This window comes from Sinohyriopsis cumingii, chromosome 15 (assembly GCF_028554795.1).
Source record: "Sinohyriopsis cumingii isolate HCF-2022 chromosome 15, ASM2855479v2, whole genome shotgun sequence".
In the NCBI taxonomy this organism is placed as follows: domain Eukaryota; kingdom Metazoa; phylum Mollusca; class Bivalvia; order Unionida; family Unionidae; genus Sinohyriopsis; species Sinohyriopsis cumingii.
Genome location: NC_142975.1, coordinates 43,943,804 through 43,970,751, shown reverse-complemented (window position 1 = coordinate 43,970,751; position 26,948 = coordinate 43,943,804). Strand labels below are relative to the sequence as shown.

Genomic DNA, 26,948 nt, shown 5'->3' with positions numbered 1-26,948 from the left:
ACCCTGCATGCAAAATTTAAACCAAGCATGGTATGTAGAATGTGACAATTCATCACAGCAGTGTGATGTGAACCAGATAATCATAGGTCTGAATTTGTAAAATGTTGGCAATTCATCACAACAGTGAGACCTGAACCAGACAATCACAGGTCAGAATTTGTGAAATGTGACAATTCATCACAGCAGTGTGATGTGAACCAGACAATCATAGGTCTGAATTTGTAAAATGTTGGCAATTCATTACAGCAGTGTGATGTTAATCAGACTATCATAGGTCTGAATTTGTAAAATGTTGACAACTCATCACAGCAGCGTAGTGTGAACCAGACAATCACAGGTCAGAATTTGTAAAATATTGAAAATTCATTACAGCAGTGTTATGTGAACCAGACAATCATAGGTCATAATTTCTAAAATGTTGACAATTCATCACAGCAGTGACATGTGATCCAGACAATCACAGGTCAGAATTTGTAAAATGTTGACAATTCATCACAGCAGTGTGATGTGAACCAGATAATCATAGGTCTGAATTTGTAAAATGTTGGCAATTCATCACAACAGTGAGATGTGAACCAGACAATCACAGGTCAGAATTTGTGAAATGTGACAATTCATCACAGCAGTGTAATGTGAACCAGACAATCATAGGTCTGAATTTGTAAAATGTTGACAATTCATCACAGCAGTGTGATGTGAACCAGATAATCATAGGTCTAAATTTGTAAAATGTTGACAATTCATCACAGCAGTGTGATGTGAACCAGACAATCATAGGTCATAATTTCTAAAATGTTGACAATTCATCACAGCAGTGACATGTGATCCAGACAATCACAGGTCAGAATTTGTAAAATGTTGACAATTCATCACAGCAGTGTGATGTGAACCAGATAATCATAGGTCTGAATTTGTAAAATGTTGGCAATTCATCACAACAGTGAGATGTGAACCAGACAATCACAGGTCAGAATTTGTGAAATGTGACAATTCATCACAGCAGTGTAATGTGAACCAGACAATCATAGGTCTGAATTTGTAAAATGTTGACAATTCATCACAGCAGTGTGATGTGAACCAGATAATCATAGGTCTAAATTTGTAAAATGTTGACAATTCATCACAGCAGTGTGATGTGAACCAGACAATCATAGGTCTGAATTTGTGAAATGTTGGCAATTCATCACAACAGTGAGATGTGAACCAGACAATCACAAGTCAGAATTTGTGAAATGTGACAATTCATCACAGCAGTGTGATGTGAACCAGACAATCATAGGTCTGAATTTGTAAAATGTTGACAATTCATCACAGCAGTGTGATGTGAACCAGATAATCATAGGTCTGAATTTGTAAAATGTTGACAATTCATCACAGCAGTGTGATGTGAACTAGACAATCATAGGTCTGAATTTGTAAAATGTTGACAATTCGTCACAGCAGTGAGATGTGAACCAGACAAACACAGGTCAGAATTTGTAAAATGTTGACAATTCATCACAGCAGTGTGATGTGAACCAGACAATCATAGGTCTGAATTTGTAAAATGATGAAATTTCATCACAATAATGAGATATGAACCAAGAAATCATAGGTCTGAATTTGTAAAATGGTAAAAATTCATCACAACTGATAGGTGTGAACCAAGTAATCATTGTTTTGAACTTGTAAAAAGGTGAAAATTCATCAACATTTGAGAGAAAAACTGAATTCCAAGAACAAGAAACAATGAAAACAAGAAAACCTTTGATCTATATGACTGCAGATAATAATCCTGAAGGACATATGTTGCTATACAGTGCATGTACTTACAGATTCAAATGCAAAAGCCAGCCATAAGACATCTTGACCATTTAGAGAAATGCCTCCTTTGGCCTGGGCTTGGGGTGCCTGACCATAAACATATTTAGTTGGCTCAAGGAGTCCTACACACTCTTGGATTTTATTTAATTCTGCTCCTATATAACTGTATTTTCTCTTTATATCTGTAAAGATAAGAGGTACAAAGATTAAAGGAGATGGAACTTACACTTCTCCAGGTTGGCAGTAAAATTCCACAAGCAGTTCCCAATTATGAAATATTAGAAGAAAAAAAACATTATATAATACTAACTGAATTATGAAATATATAAAAAAAACATTATAACACAAACTGAAAATACTGCACATTGCACCTTTTATCTACATTTTTTTTCTTTCTAACAATTCAACACATTCTCTCAATTTGTTCAAATAAGCATTTGATTTAATGTAAAATTATGTTTCTGCAAGTTTGTTTTAATTATTTTACAAAGGCTCTGTTGCAAGATTAAAACAACCTTGACATTAGATCCCACTATCAGTATGCAGTCAATTGTTAACAGCATACATTGGCAGACATTCCACTATCAGTATGCAGTCAGTTGTTAACAGCATACATTGGCAGACATTCCACTATGCAGTCAATTGTTAACAGCATACATTGGCAGACATTCCACTATCAGTATCCAGTGATTTTTGTCAACATAAAGTTGCAGACATTCCACTATCAGTGTGCAGTGATTTTTATCAACATAAAGTGGCAGACATTCCACTATCAGTATGCAGTCAATTGTTAACAGCATACATTGGCAGACATTTCACTATCACTATGCAGTCAATTGTTAATAGCATACATTGGCAGACATTCCACTATCAGAATGCAGTGATTTTTATCAACATAAAGTGGCAGACATTCCACTATCAGTGTGCAGCCATTTGTTAACAGCATACATTGGCAGATATTCCACTATCAGTATACAGTCAATTGTTAACAGCATACATTGGCAGACATTCCACTATCAGTATGCAGTGATTTTTATCAACATAAAGTGGCAGATATTCCACTATCAGTATGCAGTGATTTTTATCAACATAAAGTGGCAGACATTCCACTATCAGTATGCAGTGATTTTTATCAACATAAAGTGGCAGATATTCCACTATCAGTATGCTGTGATTTTTATCAGCATAAAGTGGCAGACATTCCACTATCAGTATGCAGTGATTTTTAACAGCATAAAGTGGCAGACATTCCACTATCAGTATGCAGTGATTTTTATCAGCATAAAGTGGAAGACATTCCACTATCAGTATGCAGTGATTTTTATCAGCATAAAGTGGCAGACATTCCACTATCAGTATGCAGTGATTTTTAACAGCATAAAGTGGCAGACATTCCACTATCAGTATGCAGTGATTTTTACCAGCATAAAGTGGCAGACATTCCACTATCAGTATGCAGTGATTTTTAACAGCATAAAGTGGCAGACATTCCACTATCAGTATGCAGTGATTTTTAACAGCATACATTGGCAGATATTCCACTATCAGTATGCAGTCAATTGTTAACAGCATACATTGGCAGATATTCCACTATCAGTATGCAACCATTTGTTAACAGCATGCATTGCCAGATATTCCACTGTAAGTATGCAGTGATTTTTATCAGCATAAAGTGGAAGACATTCCACTATCAGTATGCAGTGATGTTTATCTACATAAATAGGTAGACATTCCACTATCAGTATGCTGTGATTTTTGTCAGCATAAAGTGGCAGACAAACATGCAATCAACTAATGACAAGTAGATCTAATAAACTTTCATTTTAAGTGACATTCGGGATTGACCATTTAGTTTGGAAAGGGGCTGGGATTGTATTTGAGACTGGATATTTTATTTCCTTTTACCTAAAAATTGTTTTATTTTCAACTAATATAATGGCGGTAATAAGTTCTTTTTTACATACACCAGCGCAACAAATTTTTTTCAAGCTATTTGCAGGTTACAAATTTCCTAGTTAACAAATCCCAGTTATCCCCACCCAAGAAAGGAAAATGGTGGGTCCCTTATGAATTCCTGGTTCACTTATTTTTAGTAACAAGTGAGAAAAAGCATTGCATTTCATCTTAGGAAGATTATCATTATAAATAATGTTTCACTAATGTAAAAACAACCATTCATTTTCCATACAGAAAGGAAAACAGAACATGACCTCATGCATGTGTCTATCAAATTTCTGTTATGTTGGAGATCTCAGTTTTAATCATATTGACAAATAGGTTAAACTCACAGTTTCAATTTACAGATCTTTTGCTATTTTAACTGAAATTTGAAAATTGTATTGACCATTGATGATCTGCCAAGTGCTAGTATAACCAGTGAATGTCTTCTTGTAAAAACACTGGCAAGAGACAGTAGTGTTCCCTCACTATTAAGTGATAATGTATTCCAATGGTAAATATACAGCAGTGTTCCCTCACTCTGAAGTGATACTGTGTTCCAATGGTAAATATACAGCAGTGTTCCCTCACTCTGAAGTGATACTGTATTCTAATGGTAAATATACAGCAGTGTTCCCTCACTAGTGATACTGTATACCACTGTTCATCATACAGTGCAGTGTTCCCTTACTATATCATGATATCATATTTAACAAGCTAGCACACAGTACAGTGTTCCCTCACTATAAAATGATACTGTATTCCAATACTGTAATGTTCCCTCAAGGCCCCAAAGTGAGCTAAGGCTTTTGCCTGTACAGACCACTGGCATCTTATCTCTGTCAGTGTGGGTTCGAGTCTTGGGCTTAGCCAATTTGGGTATGTGAGAAAACTTGCCAGTAGCTTCCCAGGGGTTGGTGTTTCTTCCTGTGGTTTTCACAGGCTCTTCCTCCATGAAATATACTGGCCACCACATATAGCCTATTATGTGCTGAAAATGGCATTAAACCCATAAAAACAACTGGCTCCAAAGCATAACCAATGGGGTTTTATCAAGAGATGAGTCTAGGCTCCTTCTGATTTCTGAAATACTGCCATGAACTTCAAATTACGCAAAGATCCTACTGCAATGATATTATGAACCATTGTTGAGAAATGATTTGAGTCCATATGAACTGATACAGGTTTTGACATTCGTAGGCCTGCAATGTTTCGTCAACAGCTGGGACCTCAGTTAAAGAACTAGCATCAATGATGATACTTATGGAGTCTATATCTTTGCTAGTGCATTTCCTCACTTACCCAATTCACATGTACATTTCTGGTCACTGTGTGCACCGGTTGTAGGCATGACCTGAACTGCATCCCATACAACTGGGACAGGTAACATTGTTGAAATACTAACACAGTGCACCTGGTCCTGCCCACTCTGATGACATCTCTAATTACAGAGCAAAAAATGGCATATACTGGTGAAACCAGTCAAACACTGTGTGACTTTGTGTAAAGAGAGCTTTACTGAGACATATACATATCTAAAATAAAATGAAATGCCTTGTGTCATCTAATACTAGACAACAACATAATTTATACACAAGGCTGAGTACTGAGATGAAAGGAACCTTAAGGCAGATTAAACTAAAAAAGATATGAAAAGTTGATAAATAAAATCTGACTTCTTTATCTATTATAGAACAGAGAGGAGATATAAATATAGTTGGAGCATACTTTTCTATGTGAAAAAACTCCTGCATCACTGAATAATTGAAAAGGCACAAGCAGAAATCAGTTTTGAGGTCTCCAACAAAGACATGCTTCCTTAAGTATAGATGGTATTTGGTGTGAATCCAACATGATATCACTTTTTTCTGGCTCCCACCTAAGTGGGTAGACAACTTTTAGCACCTTTAGTTGCTAAAACATCCTTGGCAGGGCTGAATTTAACCAGCAGTGGTTTTATTCCTGATGTATTATGACTGGGTAACATATCTGAAAAATTTCAAAATCAAGGTGAAATTTCTCTAAGCCAGCACATCTGTACAATTATCTCTGCAGACTGGCCAAATAATTTTGTCCCATATAAGCCTCCTCTTTTCTCAAGCCAGCAATGCATTTAGCTAAAAGTAAAAACTTTTAACACTGAGCTTAATTTATATAAAAAAAACTTTAACAGTGAGCTTAATTTAAGAAATCTTTAATACTGATCTCTAATCAGAGGGATGTATGGACCAACAAGCACTTCCCAAATAGATCACTATCTTGAATTCCCACCGTGGTGGGCTGAACAATTAAGACATTCTAGTACCAATAATGCTTCATGCCATCTTAAAATAAAGCAGCAAACTGAAGTCCTAATATTGTCTGATTTGGGGATGCATTATTGTGAATATTCTGAACCCATTTATGAACAACGTTGTGCAGATTTTAATACTGCCAACCAAAACTGATGTCACATCAGCCCAGTTTGTACAAGCCTGAAAAGTCTTAATTCAAAGATGGGCTTTAAATGCTGAGAAAACAATGCAGAAGCTAAAAATAGGTTTGCTAACTGGGTGCTATGGAAGCAATATCATTGCCTGAACAAAAATGTAGCAGAGCATGTCCTAAGTAATATTCCTACCAAGTTTTCTCAACTCTTTTGGAGACAAAATAGAAAATAGATGTTCCACTTCCCCACTATGAAAGTCATACCAGTGCTAGGGAATCCACCCTAATCATGAATATAGTAGCATGTGTCCTCATGAACATTCCATCCAAGTTTGATTTTTTTAAAAATTGACTCAGTTATTCTGTAGAAGTCAAAAATAGGTTTTCCATCTGGTTCCTATGGAAATCAAACTATTGCCAAGTTAACCTGGAAAAAACTTTTGAGATAGAGAATGCCCTTTAGGAACATTTAACCAAGTCTGACTGAAATTTGCTCAACCACTCTGAAGAAGAAGTCAAAAATATGTTTCCCCTTGGTTGCCATGAACCTTCACCTTTGCCAGGGAATGTATCCTGGACAACATTTTGGTTGAGTGTGTCATAAGGAACATTCCAATCAAGTCTGATCACATTATGGAAAATTCAAAGACAGGACTTTCCCTTGGTTCATATGAAGACTCCATTGTTACTAGGAAAGCAAACATGGGCACATTTTCAGCATGTCTTAGGGAAAATTCCTACCAAATTGAATCATAGTTTTCTCAGTTGTTCCTGAGAAGCTGAAAATAGGTTTTCCATCTCGCTGCTGTGGAAGTCACCTGTATATACTTATAATACAGCATATCATAGGACACATTCCCCACCAAGTCTGATGAAAAAAGAAATTGGCTTAGTTACTCTGAAAAAGTCAAAAATAGGTTTTCCACATGGTTATCATAGAAACCACACTGTTGCTATGGAAACCACACATTTTCAGCAGAACATCCTAAGGAATAATTATGAGCCATTGAAGAAAAGAGTACTGTGAATAGCACAATATATGCCTGCCCAGTGTTTTTTAATCCTCTATGTAGTTAAGTGATATTAAATTCATGCAGAAACCACTTTTATTCTTTCAGTCACAATGACCTTGGCTCTTGATCTTTCAACCCCAAAATCAAAATGCATTCATTACTCCAAGTGTGAACCATCCATAAAATTTGGTCCAGGTATGTAATGTAGACAAAATTTTATTTTGCAAAAAGCATTTATTTTTTTCAGAAAAAATTACCTTTGTATTTTAGTTTTGATCTCAAAAACCTACAGGCTTCTTTCTTACCCAAACCTCATGCAATTCATAAAGCTTAATTCAGGTCTGTAATGTAGATAATCCACTTTCATTCTTTCAGTCACAGTGTCATGACCTTTAACCTTTTAACTGCAAACTTGATAGTCTTCTTATTTACACCAAGGGCAAATAATCCACAAAGTCTGGTTACCACTGATGATGGAGAACTCAAGTAATTGTGCACAAAAGTATCTGTCTTCATTCAGCCAAAGTGGACATGTTGTTTTACCTTCTCACCCCAAAACTGATACAAAACTTAATTAACATGCAAGCCAATCAAAGTTTGGTAACTGCAGATGGCAGAGAAGTTATTTCTGGAAGCTTTTTTCTTCTTTTCGACACAATGAGCTTGACCTCTGAGCTTTTGACCCCTAAATCTAAAACAGTCTTCTGGACACCAAATTCAAGCCATCTTCAGTTTTATAACTGTTGATGATGGACAACTCAAGTTATTGTTTTGAAATGAAATTGGTAGCAAACAAGCATACAAAAGAGCCAATGCTTAAAGACTGATACACCAATGACACAGGGCCATGCCATGTGAATACAGTCAGACAAATTAACTTCAATGTGGATTCTGACCAAAGTCATTTAAACTTGAAATACAGGTGACAGTAACTTCTTTTTAACTGCTCATATTTTACTCAAAGAGCTACATGCCATCAAAAGTTTCATAAATCTACTATGAATAATTCCTAAGAAATTCAGCTTAACATCTAATTTAGCAAGTCTTTGTACTTAACAAAATGCTCCTCTGAAATGCTAACCAAATGGGCAGTCAGAAAATATTAATATATTAGTATTTAAAGTGATCAAAACTTCAAAAAAAACAATGGCCAAGGAGGAAGATAAAATTTAGGTACATCGTAACCAAATATTCTATTTTGAATGTAAGTTAAGATGTTGTTGTTGTTGTTGTAGGGTTTAACGCCATTTTTCAGCACACGATAGGCTATACATGGCGGCCAGTATTAATGGTGGAGGAAGAACCCGGGAAAACCCAGAAAGAACCACCGACCCACGAGAAGCTACTGGCAAGCTTTCTCACATACCCACAAAGGCTGAATCTGAGACTCGAACCCACGCAGACAGAGGTGAGATGGCAGTGATCCGTAACGGAGAGCACTTTAGACCACTCGGCCACTTGGGACCCCTGTAAGTTAAGTTACATTAAGTATAATAATTTGTTCCAAAACGGGATCCCAACACTTTAATGTATAACTAAAAAACTATGCAAATAAAACAGTGGGAACTTTTATTTGAAAAAAAAAAAAACATAAGTAATCGGCACTCAATTCCATACTGTTAATATTTCCTCATAAAAGAAAACCTTCTCATAATGAGAGTACTCCCATATTTATACTGAATTCACCACGACCTGCTTGCAGAAGTTGCATTTTTTATTATTCAACACATTTCCTAGATGTTTGATTTCCAAATTTCACTCCAATCTAATGGTAAATGTAAAGAAAATATCCTATCTTTGACATATGAGAACACATACAGCTAATCACAATATATCCACAAGACATACGGATATAAAACTGGAACTATGGTACTCACAACTTGGAAAACACTCAGAAGTGCCAGTACGAACAAGTTCTTGGTTCTGACCTATCAGTTTACACAAGGAGCAGAGTTGTCTTATCATCGCCATCCTTGAAGAGTTATTTGAATTTGAATTGCTATCATGGAGAATGGAAGCAAACCTCAGGTCAAACTCAACAGATCCCTGAAAAGAAAATAGCAGGAAAACATTTATATTACTTGAAACAAATTAATATTCTTTCAACAAGAAATAATTCAAACTCAACAATGGTAGATAATAATTTTTAGGAACATTATGCACTACTACAAATCTCAATTATATTTGATAGTTTGAATCTCTATTTAACATGGTGTTGAAGATTTGTGTACCATTTTTCATGCATACATTTGCATAATTTTTTCATTAGTTCTACATGCATACACATGCATAGTTTTAACATTTGTTTTACATGCAAACAGAGACAGACATTCATCATCAGTTTTATATGCATACACAGGCATAGTCTCATTAACAGTTTTATATGCATACACAGGCATAGTCTCATTAACAGTTTTATTGGCATACACAGGCATAGTCTCATTAACAGTTTTATATACATACACAGGCATAGTCTCATTAACAATTTTATATACATACACAGGCATAGTCTCATTAACAGTTTTATATACATACACAGGCATAGTCTCATCATCAATTTTATATGCATACATATGCAGTCTCACCATCAATTTTATATGCATACATATGCAGTCTCACCATCAGTTTTATATGCATACACAGGCATAGTCTCATTAACAGTTTTATATACATACACAGGCATAGTCTCATTAACAGTTTTATATACATACACAGGCATAGTCTCATTAACAGTTTTATATGCATACACAGGCATAGTCTCATTAACAGTTTTATATGCATACACAGGCATAGTCTCATTAACAGTTTTATATGCATACACAGGCATAGTCTCATTAACAGTTTTATATGCATACACAGGCATAGTCTCATTAACAGTTTTATATGCATACACAGGCATAGTCTCATTAACAGTTTTATATGCATACACAGGCATAGTCTCATTAACAGTTTTATACACATACACAGGCATAGTCTCATTAACAGTTTTATATACATACACAAGCATAGTCTCATTAACAGTTTTATATACATACACAGGCATAGTCTCATTAACAGTTTTATATACATACACAGGCATAGTCTCATCATCAATTTTATATGCATACACAGGCACAGTCTCATCAATTTTATATGCATAGTCTCATCATCAATTTTATATGCATACATATGCAGTCTCACCATCAATTTTATATGCATACATATGCATAGTCTCATCATCAATTTTATATGCATACACAGGCATAGTCTCATCATCAATTTTACATGCATACACATAGTCTCATCATCAATATTATATGCATACACAGGCATAGTCTCTTCATCAATTTTATATGCATACACAGGCATAGTCTCATCATCAATTTTATATGCATATATATGCAGTCTCATCATCAATTTTATATGCATACATATGCATAGTCTCATCATCAATTTTATATGCATACACAGGCATAGTCTCATCATCAATTTGATATGCATACACGGACATAGTCTCATCATCAATTTTATATGCATACACAGGCATAGTCTCATCATCAATTTTATATGCATACACAGGCATAGTCTCATCATCAATTTTATATGCATACACAGGCATAGTCTCATCATCAATTTTATATGTATACACAGACATAGTCTCATCATCAATTTTATATGCATACACAGCCATAGCTTTATCATCAATTTTATATGCATACACAGGCATAGTCTCATCATCCGTTTAATGGCCTAGTGGTTAGAGCATCCACCTCGGATGCAGGAGGTCATGGGTTTGATACCCGGTCAAGTCATACCAAAGATTTACAAGAATGGTACTAACAACTGCCTCGCTTGGCACTCAGCATTAAGAGGTTAGTGTTAGGACTGGTTGGCCTGGTGTCAGGATAATGTGACTGGGTGGGACATCATGCTACATGTCTGTGGCATGATGCCCCAGTGCTAGACAGCACTATAAACTTTCACACTGCAGACATCATAGCAGTACGACTGAATTTTTTTTAAAACTATGTTAAAAATCCAAACCACACACACACTCAATTTTATATGCATACATATGCATAGCTTCATGTTCAGTTTTATATGCATACACAGGCATAATTTCATCATCAATTTTATATGCATACATATGCATAGTTTCATCATCAGTTTTATATGCATACATATGCAAAGTTTCATCAATTTTATATGCATACATAGGCATAGTTTCATCATCAGTTTTATTTGCACATACAGGCATAGTTTCATCATCAGTTTTATATGCATACATATGCATAGTTTCATGTTCAGTTTTATATGCAAACACATGCATATAAAACATCATCAGTTTTATATAAATAAACAGGCATAGTTTCATCATCAGTTTTATATATACAAACATAGTTTCATGTTCAGTTTTATATAAATACACAGGCATAGTTTCATCATCAGTTTTATATACACATGCATAGTTTCATGTTCAATTTTATATGCATACATATGCATAGTTTCATCATCACTGATATATATATACACAGGTAGTTTCATCATCAATTTTATATGCTTACATATGCATAGTTTCATCATCATTTTTTTGCACACACAGGCATAGTTTCATCATCAGTTTTATAAACATACACAGGCATAGTTTCATGTTATGTTTTATGTGCATACATATGCATAGTTTCATCATTAAATTTATATGCATAGTTTCATCATCAGTTTTATATGCATATACTGGCTTAGTATTGTCATCAGTTTTACAGACATACATAGACACACTTTCATCATCATTTTTACATGCATATAAAGACATAGTTTCAGCATCAGTTGAATTTGCATACACTGACATAGTTTCAATATCAGCTTTACATGCATACATAAGTATAGTTTTACAACGGGTTTTACACTGCATACACAGGCAAAGTTTCATCATCGGTAATTTGTCATGCATGCATAAGCCAGGTTTCATCATTAGTTTTATCTGCATAAATAGGCAGAGCTTTATCATCAGGGCCAATAAAAGAAGGTTCTTCACCAGTTCTGACAAGAGATGGGTGGTCAAGCAGCAGATGGCATTAAGATTTTTTAACCTATATCCATCAAACAGATTCAACTTGTTGAACTTTCATTTCATGGAAAATATGTGGGTCATTTTTTAAAAGTTTTCTGGGTGCAGGCAAACATGAAAAACAGAAATATTCTGATTTGGTTTGGCAAACTAAAATTAATATTACAGTGCATTTATCATCCAATGACAGATCTGGTTGCCAGACTAAAAGTAATATTACAGTGCATTCATCGTGCAATGACAAGTCTGGTTTTCACAGAGAGATATTTCATCTTCCCTAACTGAATGCATCACTTTCTTTTGGTACACTAGTCTTTATCAGAAAACCAAATTCAAATTTCCTGTCCTCTACTGAAGGGATTTTTTTCACTCTTCTTTTAAAGTGCTATGTACTGTATAATTTTAAACCCAGCTGAACACACTGCAAAATGATGAAAAGCTTCTCAAGACCGATTAGTATCTTCATTAATAATACAAGCTTCTAGAAAAATGGTTTTCATTTTCCTTCCATACATACCAAGAGCTAAGGAAATTAAGCATGAACTGACAGATCATCAACACAACTCAGTATCTGGAATAATATATTTCTTACTCCTGACTGACAAATTTTACTCCAAATTAATAAATGCAGCCCTTCAATTAGTTAGAATATTTTCAAGTTAGCTTTGAGTGCAGTAATTTTTATCATAGAGTTGCCAGGACTGACTGTGGGAAAGGGTAAAGTTTAACACGTGTCTAAATAAATAATCCACAATGTAGTGTATAGGATAGGATGGATGGCAGAAACAAAAGTTTGCATCCTCTCAAACTGGAATTTGGTCACTACGGACATGCATACTGGCCATTATGGACATGTATTATCTACTCATTAGACAAAAATACATCTGCATGGAAGGAAAGAACATCTAAAACAGAAATGCTTAGCTCCCTTGAATAAGAAGCATAGTTTTTTTTTCACCAAACAAACTGTGAAATCATACAGCAACAATATCTTCTCAATAAGTATAAATAAAAAGTTTTAAAACATTCTGAAGTTAGTTGAGTACGAGACAGAAGCCATTTGATATGTCAGCATTACATAATACATGATTTCCATTAATACCTTGTGTAAGGAAATGCCTGTCACAATACATGAAAGTAGCACTGAAGCTTACCAACATTCTCTCCAATGTGCATGTCGCAAATGCAAATTTGTCCTTATACCTCTCCCTTTTTCAGATGTAATAGCTGAAGAGCGGAACCTCTCATAATTAAAATATATAATTAAAATCTGAAATATGTCTTTAATCCCTTTATCAAGGCAAAAAGGCCAGTTGAGCTAAATACATAAATGTGCCTATTATTAGAAATACAAACTATTCTTAGTATCTGAGAATAGTGTGCTATATGCCATATTCTTGAGAAGGATAGTTCAGTAAGTGTGTTGTAATGAGGTGCCTTGTGATAAGGGAACATTATATCTACAATTTGGATGAGATTTTGGAGTGTGCATTTTACATACCCATGTTGTATCAGGGGCTGTTATACTGAGTTGACAGGACTGTGAGGTGTGCTTTTTGCTATACTGAGGTTCTTTATAGTGAGAATTAATTATATCTTAAGCTTGGAAAAGATTTTGGGGTGTGCACTCTACCTTTTCTTCATCAATCACATGTCCAACATCATCATCCTGATGAAATCCTTTGATGCCAAATACAACATACACAGTGGCTCCAGATTCTAGCAAGGGTCTCTTCTTGGGCTGTCCACAGTTCTGATGCTGACAGATATTGTAGTGGGTGGGTACAGACTCTGGGGTTGGGGATGGGGGTTGGTGAGCTGGAGTGGAAGGATGTAATGGCATATTGGGCATAAATATTGCCAGTGGCACTGAGATGAAATAAAATTAAAATAAATGGCATAATGAGCAATTAATTACTGTTCATCACAATATACTTTTAATTATTTAACTGAATGTATATTTTTTAATATGTATCATACAAAATGAACACATGATAAATTATAACAATATATAATGACATATTTAAAAAAAATTTAAATATAAAAAATTAACAAATATAAATGATAACTTATCATATGTAAAGTAACACAATTTATTTCTATCAAGAGTACCATGCTGAACGTATTCCTACTTTCAAGTATTTACTTGAAAACGAGACGCTGAACCCATTCTATTACAGGTCATCTATTTATGTTTCAAATGGTCGATGGCAACTTTCTGGTAAATTGATTCTTTGGCAAAATAACTAGGATGATCTATCTAAATGCAATTTATTTTGTTCTGACCTGCTATCTACTATTAAAATTGGCATTTTGTCATTGTTTGGGGTCCAAGGAAGCTAATGTCTAAAAATATCTGGCTCTCTGGCAGACCATGTGTCTAGATTAAATAACAGCCAAGTTGGCCTTTGACATGATTTAGATGCTTTTCATTTGGACGAAGTGTAAGTAAATCTGGCCCTCATCGGTTTTGTCCAAAAAAGACATTACTTCCATTTCCAGACAGTATCCTGCTTATGTGAGCAAAGGTACATGAGAATCAGAAGAGACAGTGTCATATTGCTGGCTATGAAACCTTTGCTAAAAATTCATCTACCACAGAACTGGGAAAGAAAACTGTGCACAAATGAGCTATGTGTAGCAGATAATTTTAGAGAATTTCAGGGACAGGGTTATATTATTATATAAAATAATATGTTATATCAAAGTTACTTTATGTGAATTTCTACCCATCATTTCTCTTTTGCTATTGTCCTTCTTTGACTCTCCACATTGCATCTCTCTTTGAAAACAATACAGAGGTCACAACTGATCCTCTGTTAGATTGTCCAAATGGAAGGCCTGTTATTGTAATTATGAATGTTTAAAAATCTGGTCATTAGTGTATGGCCTCATTCATTATTCATTATTATTTTCACCATCCCATAATATCTACTTAAAGGTCCATGCAATTGTTTTCCATTGTTCGTATTTCATTCTCTAACCAATGTATAAATAAAGGCAAAGTGTCAGTATGTGACAAGCATGTCTTTTCTCTTGTGGTTGCTTTGCTAAGACATACTGACAAAACTCAACATGAAGTATATGTGAATTAATCATAATGGAGCTGACACCTTTGTGGGCATGTCCAATATCCATTTGACTGTGCCTGCCAACTGCTTCTTATTCTTATGTTTCATGAAGATGACACATCCTGTCAATAAGTGGATCTTGATATCAAATGCAAACAAGGGCTCCTCAAAATCTGTCATCTATCCTGCAACCATGAAATGAGATGAACACTACTGATACTATCATTGCTACCAGCACCACAAATGGAAAAGTGCCATACACGTCACACCATATTTACAAAGATTAAACAAATATACGGTTTCTCCAATTAAAGTGAGTGATAACCGGTTACTGTAAAACCTACTTTTATATATATGCACAACTTGCACTTGCAAAGTTTCAAATTGACAAAACATTCAACCAACCTTGAGTTGAATTGCTTGGAGCTGGTACTGTTCTTTGTGGAGTTGACTTTGTTGTTGGCTTCAGGTTTGGGGGACGCACAGGTTGAGGTGTCACATTTGTTCTGACTGTTGTTTATGAAGACATCATTATGAAAATAAAAATAGTATAGAAATGACCTTTTCTCACTTTAATGAATGTCATTTTCCTGACCTGGCCTTCTAGCTTCCTTAATCATCACTTTTTTAGATGTGTTAGGTCTTTTGAGGTTATGTCCCTTTACATTACGCTTCTGTGTGTGAAGTCTACAAACTGTCTGATGATGGCAACAACTATATGGAAAGAACTAGAAAGATGTTAATATAACACAAATTCCACTGCAATAGGATGCTAATGAAATGAAAAGTTCGAACTCAATCAGGGAAAATAATGTCATTAAATTTTATCAGAAATGTTGAAAATTAAACTTATGTCTTCTTAATGTTAAGGTATTTATGAAATCCCTCAAAAATTATTGGGCATGATCCACAAAATCCCTCAAAAACTATTAGGCATAATCTACAAAATCCCTCAAAAACTACTGGGCATAATCCACAAAATCCCTCACAAACTATTGAGCATAATCCACAAAATCAATCAAATGTTACTGGGCATAGCCCAAAAAGCCTCAAAAGTTATTGTGCATGATCCACAAAATCCCTCAAAAACTATTAGGCATAATCCACAAAATCCCTAAAAAACTAATGGGCATAATCCACAAAATCCATCAAAAACTATTGGATATAACCCACAAAATCCATCAAAAGCTACTGGGTATCACCCACAAAATCCATTAAAAGCTATTGGGTATAACCCACAAAATCCATCAAAAACTATTGGGTATAACCCACAAAATCCATCAAAAGCTATTGGGAAAAACAACAAAATCCATCAAAAGCTACTGGGTATAACCCACAAATTCCATCAAAAGTAATTGAGCACAAACAAAATCTAAAATGGACAGAACAATACATGTGTATGGAAAGGGCTTACCAATGCATCTGCACAAACGTGGCCTTAGAGCGCTTTTAAATTTATGCATTCTCCAAAAGGTACACAAAACAAATATCAAGTCAAAAAGGATAAAATTCCTCAAACAGGGGAAGAACAATGTTTGAAATTTCATGGTTCTCCCTAGACAATTAGCTCAGTAGATTGTCTGACTGCACAGAACATTACTGCAGTTTTCCCAAAAATTGCTTTAATCAAAATTATTGAACAATTTTAGTCAAATATATAATCAGTCGTAACTACATGCAATACTTGTAACTCGTCATCAGTCCTGTTAATGTAAAGTGTTATACAAATTTACACTTTTTTTCAACTGTCTGAGAACAGTATATAATAGATAATACAACAATTTGATTTTTTTACCATTTCATTTTGTCTAATAGATTTTCTACTAATTGGCCAGCACTGAAATTTACCCCAGTTTTAAGTTTTCTGAGTTTGGATGATACTATCAATTAATCCAAAACTAATAATCTGTGTATCAACTACTGTCAGCTAACTGTAAACTTGCTATATAGGATTTTGTTTATCGACTACTCCTCAACACAATATAGTATGAAACAACAATTGTGACTGGTTAAATCATTAATACTTGTGACATACCCTTCAGTGAGTACCCATTTCTTCAACAGACCAACAAGAAAGTGTACAGAAAATGAGTAACTGACACATGGATTAAGGTGGATTAGGGTAGCCTCTTCCCAATATTAATCACCCAATACTCGACTCTTCAATTACTGAATTGCATGGAGATAAATTGAAAACCCTACAGCAATTACCCAGAAGGACGATTTAATGTTCAAATGCTTGTTGCTGGAAAATATAATACAATATTCCATTTTAATTTTTAACATTATGTTAATAAATTATAGTTGTCCCAGGCTCCCTTGGCAAATGATTTTTTCTAGCCTTTTCAAATAAAACTGCCATCTTTCAAAGATAAAGATCAATGGTGCATCAGTCCTATTATACGTTTCAGAGCCTGTAAGGGGATGGGAAAGTTGGACAAGAGTAACACTTAAAAGACTAAGCCATGCTTAACAAAAAGGTAGTCCCTCAAAGGGACTGTGGCTCTATGGACTGAAAAGATGTTATTATAAGTCTTTTGGTAAAAATTCCATGTAAATATGACAATCCTTCAGAAGATTTTCAAGATGGCCACCATACTGGCTATACCTGATGCCATGCTGGCATCAGTTTAGTTAGGTCCCACACAACATAATAAGAAGTCTTCTGCTAAAAAAAAACATTTTGATAAGACTTTATATTCAGAATGAGTACCGATAACACAATTTACATAATGGATGCCAGTGTGGCCATACTGGATGTCAAATCAGCACCACTGTCATCTAAGACCATCTGTACATCATATGAAACCTTCTGGTGAAAACTGAATGTGATATCACTGAACATCTAGGAATAGGTATAACAAGGTTTTCAAGATGGCTGCCTTGCTGGCCATAATGGATGTCAGAGCATTTGGGATTAACTAGACACTGTAAAAAGTATTCAGGTGAAAACTCATACATGCTAACCAACAGAAAGGTATAAGCATCAGTATTACTAATATAAGTGGCAGAAAAGCATAATCTAAGCAAAAAGTGCAATCCATATATTACATACCATAAGAACAGGAAGCTGTATCAAACAAACATGTTGATTCATTATTCCTGCTAACATGAACCTGCAGCTGCCCAGCTGGAACAAGTTAGAATACTGTTCTTTTGGGTTGTTATATATAATTTTCCAACCTCACAGGTATTGTCTTTTGGATATTTCATCTCCAAAATAAGATCTGTCACGAACATAAGCTCTGCCAAGGTGCCGCTATCTTGAATCAGTGACTTACTGACTACTATGCCAGATTTACTGTCTGTTCCATTATGCTGTATTATTATTTTAAGTCCATTGTTTACGGTCATAGTCTACTTCTCAAGACAGGGATATTTAAAATCGAATAAATATCTTTATTTCTTAATTTAAGTTACATTTTCTTATTTGTTACATTAATCTTAACCCTTGTCCTAAGATTATATGGTTTGTAGCACAAGACCTTATAGAGCAAAAATGTTTGAGAAAAGAAATGAAAATTTCACTCTACTTTTATACTCTCTAGTTTAGTGTGGCTTCTGAGACTAATTTTCTACATTTAATTTCTAAACACAGCTGAAATGAAGAGCTGACTAGCATGCCATCTGGTTTTGTACATACAACATGTATATCAGACTACTATTTAACACCATTTTTGGGTTCAAAATCACTCAATGACATCTCAGACTAAATTAATACTTTTGCAGCTTCAATGATCTAATATACTTCCAAGCTTTAAAAACAAATTGCCTTCATCACTCATCATCAGCCATCATTTGCAAAATGAAATCATCATCTAAGATGAATCACTCTGGGCCATTTTGAGGTTTTCTAGGTAGCTCATATTATAAATGCTAATTTATAAAACTTCCTTAACGCAAGGTTCAAACTATGACAGAATTCTCGTTCTGGGGCCAACGTACCAATCAAATTTAATGTTTCCCTTTATGCACATTTGTGCGTCAGGGACGCATGCTGGAGAAAATTCACGCACACATTTTGTTACCGTGCGTTTTTTTGATGCAAAGGATTTTCATATTATGATCATGATTTATTTAATACCCAATGCATTGGACGATGGATGGCACTGTATATACTTCGCATATAGGCATTGACTGGTTCCCCGCTTTGTTTGCTCCCTGCCTTGCACTCCTCTATTCGTATAGCAAAATGCAACACAGGGAACATGTAAAACAATGAACCAGACTAGCATAGGCAATGTTATGACGGAGTAGCTTCCCCTAATCTCATGAGCTTCTCGCGATTTCCATCGAGCTCAGCAAGCTGTTCTAGATATTTAACATCAAGGCTCGTTGCACTAGAAAGTGATCTCCAGATTAAAACGTCATGCACTAAAAAGCATTAGCGAAGAAAGTGAAAGAAGCAGAACACAAAAGAGTAACTGTGGATCTAACTTTAATGAAAAATGGAGAAAATTACTCCCTTGACTGGAATATTCATTATGATTACCGGTGTGACTTCTGATCGCGTGATTGCAAAGACTGCAAAAGTGAATAATCCTCTCGTGACAGGATTTTAAAATTTTTAAAAATAGGCCCTCGTTCGCCATAAGATATCTGGAGAACATATTATAACCTAAGACATTATTTCACAACAAAGAAATCAGTAAACTTGCATAGACAAATGCGTTATTTGGATTACAAAGTCAGCGGGTCATTGCAGATTTTGTTGGTTTTTTACTTTTACTGCAATAAAAGAAAGATCTTAAAGTTCAAGTGTAACTTATTATAAAGAAGATGAATCAGTATCCTCCTTGATATTTGGATAAATGTGTTCTAGGATGAAGTACAATGAAACCTATGATAGTACACATTTGATGAAAGGCAGTAAATTAACTCCCATTTGGTTAAAAAGATTTATTTGGCTTTTTGTATTGACTTATATGTAATGTGTTGGGCTATAATATTGTTGAGGAGACTGTTAAAAGTACGACTTTAAAAGAAAAATGAACTAATAAAATTATTCTTTAAATGGACAATGCATTTGTTTGTTAACTGTGCATGTTGGTGTATTTGTATGTTTAGAGAAAGAGAGAGAGAAAGAGTATGTTGTGCAAGTTGCAATATCCTATTTCAAGCTGAAAAAGTACGAGTTGTATGAAAATTTGTCAGTACATTTTTGACCCCCACATTTTTTATTTGACCCCCAGTTTTGACACCTAGGGTTTTTTTGTACCCTCAATTTTACACCCCTGAGGGATACACTGAATTTAGTTTAACAACCATTCATGTCAAGCCAAAGAACCCAGATGTGACAAGCACTATATTTCTACCGGCATGACTTATGTGGGGACAAGTACTTTAAGGGTGAAGAGCCGAGTAAACATTGTATAATGCACAGAACACAACTTTAAACTAATATGTGGGATTTCTCACACATCAAAGGTCTTCAAGTGCATGAATTTGTACAAATTTTGCTTGATTCATGCAAATGCATGTCCTGGTAGCATCTCTCAGGATGTTAGATCTGCCTCATCTTCATTTAGGGCAATCAGAAACCATAAGAAGTCCTTTAATGAAAATCCCAGGGTGAGATGACCATCTATTCAGGAAGAATAGTGACAGCAAGATTCTGGCTGCTGTGGCAGCTATATTGGATGTCCAAATTGCACCATTTTCATTTAAGATAAACTAGACCAAGAATGAATGTGTACATCAAGTTTCATGACAATCTTCCAATTTGTTTAGGAGAAGCAGTGATAACAAATATTTTTTAATGGACAGACGGATGAGGCATGATGGACAACAGATGATGGATGGACGACAGATCACAGAAAGCAACAAATCTAAAACTCATTCTAGACAGTACTTATCAATGATTGCTTGCTGAAACTACAATACTCAGATATTCTTCTGGGTACATGATCTAGACCCTACATCAAATACAACTCTGATACAGACAGGCATTTCCTCTCCAGCAATAATAAAATTAGCACTGGTTGTAAATATGTATCAAAATTATAATTACGGTTTGAGTTATGTCACTTCACATAGATTATGTCCATTTACAAACTGATTTTAAAAGAGTATGTTTTATATTAAATGCTACTTTATTAGCATTTGGTCAGTTGAGTGTCATGTTCCAGTTAGGGACTCTTGTTCAAGATGGAGGCATTATAATAATCAAAGATCTATATTTCAATTAAATTGCAGCATAAAAATTGAAACCCATATAATCATATCTACTATACCTGTTATACAATCTCACATCAACAGTATCTGGAATATTTATGCCTTTTGGCAGTGACTTTAAGTGCCCAACAGCTGCAATGATTAGTCAAAGGGTCTCAACAAGAGTCCCTAACTGGGACTGATACTCAACTGACCAAGTGCTAAAAAAGTAGCAGCTATTTATTCTGGATTGTTTCCTTGTATAAATTACTCTAAGCATTTCAAACGTTCTGACCAACTGTTACAATCAAATGAAATTTAAAGCTATTGAAGAAAAAGCCCTAAACATTAAATATACCAATAATATAAGATGCCAAAAACTTTATCAGGGATCACATTTGAAAAAAACACCTGTAGTCATACTAACTCACCAGCTTGATATGTCCAAGTTGGTCTCCTTGTTGTTGGAATATTTAGCCAAGGTCTGGTTTCAGGTTCATTCTAAAATAAAGGAAACATTTACAACACTGATAGAATTGCAGGTTTAAGTAATACCAATTTACATAGAATCAGATGGAAAAACTGAATCCAAGAGATACTTCTGTTCTTCATGGTCTCCTTTGTTGCTATACGCATACTACACAAAATAATGTTTAAATGTTCAATTTTTTCTACAATTTTGTTTCCTTTTATGTCATTAGAGAATTTCATTTTATATTAGAGAATGTTTGTGAGTTCCTTTTAAAACCATTTTCTATTGTTTCAAGTATAACCAAGAATAGAGCAATATTCAAGGAAGGTAACTCTTATCATAAATAATAATATACCAAAATTTGGGCTGCTTCATTTTATATAAAAATAGTCACATGAAAGACCTGTGAATATTATACATTGTTACTAACTGAAGTAAAACCATAGTTTGTTACTATTTTTAGTAACACAAACTATATTTATAGGTTACTACATTTGTATGGGAAAATATGAACGAGTTTTTCAGATGTAAATACTGCATGACCTTGGGGGTGCAGCATATCCACCCGACAAAACGAGTTCATATTTTCCTATACAAATGCAGTAACCTTTTATGCTCATTTATTTTCATTCTACCTAATGCTAATTATATTAACAAAATACACAACAAGAAACAAAATAACTGAATGTATGCCAAATTCCAAACTAAATACACAAGCGCAGATTCATCATTACACAACAACAACATTATTACTGCATACATAACTCCACCCAGATAAATTTGAACTTAGTTGCGCTCGACATAACTTTCAAGAAAATGGCATATCTAGTTAAAATTGAAATTTGGAGTCATATTGTGAATGAATGCGCATTGCAACAACTTTTCCATTTGATCTGGAATGAATAGATTTTGGTATTTGTTTCAATTCAACAAAATTTCATGATTATGGACTGGATTTATGTGCGATAATTCCACAAGAAATACATCGGATTGAAGAAGTGACAGAAGCATGCTGACATCTGAAAATGTGTTTCTGTTTCTGTCACTGAATGTTTGAAATCATAATGTGGGAAAAATATGAAGTCTTTCAATTGCAATTATCAAAAAGATGCTATGGAATTTAATGCTTATTTCAATTTGAGTGCAGTAAGAAGGATGTAATTGCACTTATATTCAAAATTATGGTACAATTTCGAAATGTGTAACCAAGACTGAGAACCTATGACATGGCTCATGTAATTCAGAATTGCAGAACTAAGAATGTACATTTTGAGGAAATTCTGAATGTAAAACTGTAAGTATATTTTTTGCCATTCTTATTACCAGCTAAAGAAGACAGTTTATGCCTTGCCACTTGTATGTTATTTAAATAAGGACCCTTTCTTGTGTCTATTGCATAGCTAGCCTAAATCCAAAATATTGTATCAAAAAATTTAAAGCGGGATGAGCCAAAGCAGCTGGTATGTGGCAGTCCACAAAACATCTGCTTTACATCATTCCGAAACAAATTTAAACAACCACAACATAAAGTGCCTACCATGCGAGTGTACATGATTTGTTTACAAATCAAAAGTGCTGGTGTCTGCATTCATTGTTTGTTTACAATAGAAAGTAGTTCTTTATGCACATGAATGCAATATGGTGTGCAATATCACAAAATACTGAATGATCCTGAAGTGTAATGTTACCGGAGAAAATAATGAGCATATAATAATTCATAATACTGAACAGACGCAGTGTCTAAAATACCTCCAAACCAATGCAACAGTTGTTAAACTGACCTGACACAAATCCTTTTAAAACTTACCTTTTACTCAAACAATCTTGATGTGACAGCACCTCAGTCACTGTGTCGAACTGTTCTTGCTTTTATACACAAATTAAAGTAACCACTATATTTTATGTGCCACTTGTTAGACAAAACTATACCCAATATCAACCTATCCAAGGGTGATTTTGTCAATATAAACCAATCAAACCAGCGTAACTTATTTCTCATTATAATTACTGAACTTAACTTGGAAAGAAATTCTACTGATCTGATGACAGAATTTCCTTTTAAATCAAGGTGTTTTGCTTGTACATAAAATGATAGAACTTCCTTTTAAATCAAGGTGTCTTGCTTGTACATAAAATGATAGAACTTCCTTTTAAATCAAGGTGTCTTGCTTGTACATAAAATGATAGAACTTCCTTTTAAATCAAGGTGTCTTGCTTGTACATAAAATGATAGAACTTCCTTTTAAATCAAAGTGTCTTGTTTGTACATAAAATGATTTTGAGCATCTTGAACCCCACATTACCCGAGTCAAAGTGTATGGGGTTCAAGATGGTCATCATATTCTATATACCATGGAAAACTAACTATTACTACTTTATCAACCATTCTAGACACAACACTAACCATTCTGACCAAATATTAAACAACAAGCAAAAACAAATATATTTCCTACTACACTGTTTTTAAAATTAGGGTAGGTAGACAGGTGGGTTTTTTTAAAACATACATATATTATAATGATTAGAATATATAATGTACTAAGCATATCAAGTACTGGACTAAACCAACTAAATAAATCAATTAGATGCACACAATTTCAGATTTTTTCAGATTTTATTTTAACCAGGTGGGAAAAAAGTTCCAGGGTTGGCAACAAAAAACAGGGACTGTCAGCCAACCAGAATCACATTTTTTTTGTTGGCCTTAGTATGCCTTGTGAATAGTTTAGCAGCCACAACTATCTATGCAGATAGTTGTTTAAAGAAATGTACAAGTTATAACAGTTACTTCCCTTAGATTAAAAAAAATCAATCGGTATAACAGCTGATGAATCGACATTATTTCATTAAAATCATGGGGAGATCATACATGGTAGTTCACATCATTTCATGTTTTTGGTTCATAATTATATATCTAACTTTTAACATCTTAAGCAAAATCTGTCCACCATTCTGAGTTACCCAATTTTTAATACCAGTTGTCATGTGACTTACTGTCACCTCATCTGTAATTCACATGATCTAGGTATGACATAGTTGTAGTTACAACATCACATAAAGATTAAATTTTAAAAGAAATACTGGATTTTATATCTTGATAACTGAGCAATTATTTTCTTAGAATTGTGTTGATAAATTACCCCTTATGTAATGATATATGATTAGTGAATCAGAAACCTGATGAAATTGTAAACATATTATGATACAACATTTTACTGAGAACATTCAGAATCAAAGTTCCCAAACTCATCCATTCTGATACCTACTCACCTTACTTTATCATTACCTCTTCTTATTATATGAAATTCATCTCGACTGTATATAGACAAACATATCAAGTTGTAACAACTGTACTGCAATAATAAACAATACACCCACTGTCTATCATGTCATGGGTTATGGCAACCTTGACCCTAACTGTTAGGTCTTGTAATCATCAGGCTTCTTTGTATTAGGGGCAACCAACTTGGAAATTTAGGTCATTTGGAAATGTTGGCCATGGTAAGTTCAGTAAAACTCAAGCTTTCAGGCAAAACCTAAAATAAACTTCACTTTATCACACTTGTCAGATTGCAATGACCTAACCTTATACGCCAAAATCAGAAATTGTTGTATCATCAAGGACAACATATAAGGTTTGGTGATGTTGTTGTTATGGGTTAATGCCATTTCGTCAGCATGAGATAGGCTATACATGGTGGCCAGTATAACTGGTGAAGGAGGAACCCAGAAAGTTCTGGTAAGAATTACCAACCCATAGAAAGCTACTGGCAAGTTTTTTCACATACCCACGCTGGCCTAGCCGGAGACTCAAACCCACACAGACAGGTGAGATGGCAGTGATCAGTAAATGTGAGCACTTCAAACTATTCAGCCACCTAGAGATTCTTAAGATTTGGTGAACTTCAAAGTCATCTGAACCTGAATAATTGACTTCTGGAGTTACCTCGCCAAGAGAGAATTTATTTTGACCCTATAAGGTAATGCATCTGTAAATGTTGGTGGTATAAGAAGCAGACCTCAAGTTATTTCACACAAAGAATTAGGCGATTAGATTTTCACAGTGACCTTCACCTTTGAACTTTTGATCAATAGTCACAAGCAACCAATGATATTATTATCAATGAAACCAACCTTGGGATTGAGGTATATTAAACAATGTTTTAAAAAGAATGATTATCACTGATTGAATAAAAATTACTATAAAAAAAATTAATATAACTTTTCAGAACAAACCTGCTATTGGGTAAAGTATGCTTGAACCTCAAGCCAATTTTTAGTATTACTGTTTCCACATGGGAACTTTTGGACGCAACTGGGGAGATTTCACCAGGCTGGATTTTTATAGTGGGCACCAACAAGGGAATTTTCTCAGGACCAAACTATGCAGCATATCATTTTTATCTTTTCAAAAGTTTCCTCTTGCCATGGATAGATCATTCATAAGCATGACGTAGTTATATTACATTAATAAAATAGTAATCTGACCCAACATCGACACTATGGTCTATGGGAACTGAATTAGTCGTACGAGGTCATATGGCAACCATCTACAGAGTCTGGTGAAGGTATGCAGAGCACAAGTTATAGGCACTGGAAACATATCCTAACAGTCACCCAAGTTCAGTGGTCACCTGGTCACAATGGCTATTCTAATTCCAACCCACCCCATCCCAGAATTTCCAATCTAAATATCATGTAATCAGCAGTCATCTGCCTGCAGCCAGGTGTTTCTTAACCAAGCAATGGTTTCACCTGCTTTTTGTGGTTACTATATGCAAATTATACTTCTTTTGTTTGTTGAGCAAAGCATGGTAAATATAAAGGTGTATTACCTAAATCGATGTTTCAAATTTTGATTGAACTTAATGTAATAAAGTGAAAATAAAAGGTTCCGGACACAGCCAGATTCATCAAGCAGAACACATGCAATGCAGTAGTCACATGATACAACAAAACTAATCTTTGGCACATGCTCTATTCTTGATGAATTTGACTTTCTCCAAGTTGCTGTGACAGTGAGA

General features: G+C 34.6%; 1 protein-coding gene across 2 annotated transcripts in view; it reads right to left on the bottom strand.

The window, feature by feature from the left end:
* Nucleotides 1–26,948, bottom strand: part of LOC149781709 (protein dispatched homolog 3-like) — a 91,765-nt gene that overhangs the window by 25,822 nt on the left and 38,995 nt on the right. Inside the window, exons 10-14 of one of the 2 annotated variants that reach the window (XM_089935811.1) lie at nucleotides 21,884–21,953; nucleotides 15,705–15,809; nucleotides 13,862–14,097; nucleotides 9,059–9,227; nucleotides 1,813–1,985 (exon numbers count right to left, since the gene is read on the bottom strand). In XM_089935811.1, the coding sequence (XP_089791937.1) occupies nucleotides 1,813–1,985; nucleotides 9,059–9,227; nucleotides 13,862–14,097; nucleotides 15,705–15,809; nucleotides 21,884–21,953 (753 nt within the window). The remainder of the gene's footprint in view (nucleotides 1–1,812; nucleotides 1,986–9,058; nucleotides 9,228–13,861; nucleotides 14,098–15,704; nucleotides 15,810–21,883; nucleotides 21,954–26,948) is intronic. The other variant, XM_089935812.1, reaches the window with a different exon arrangement.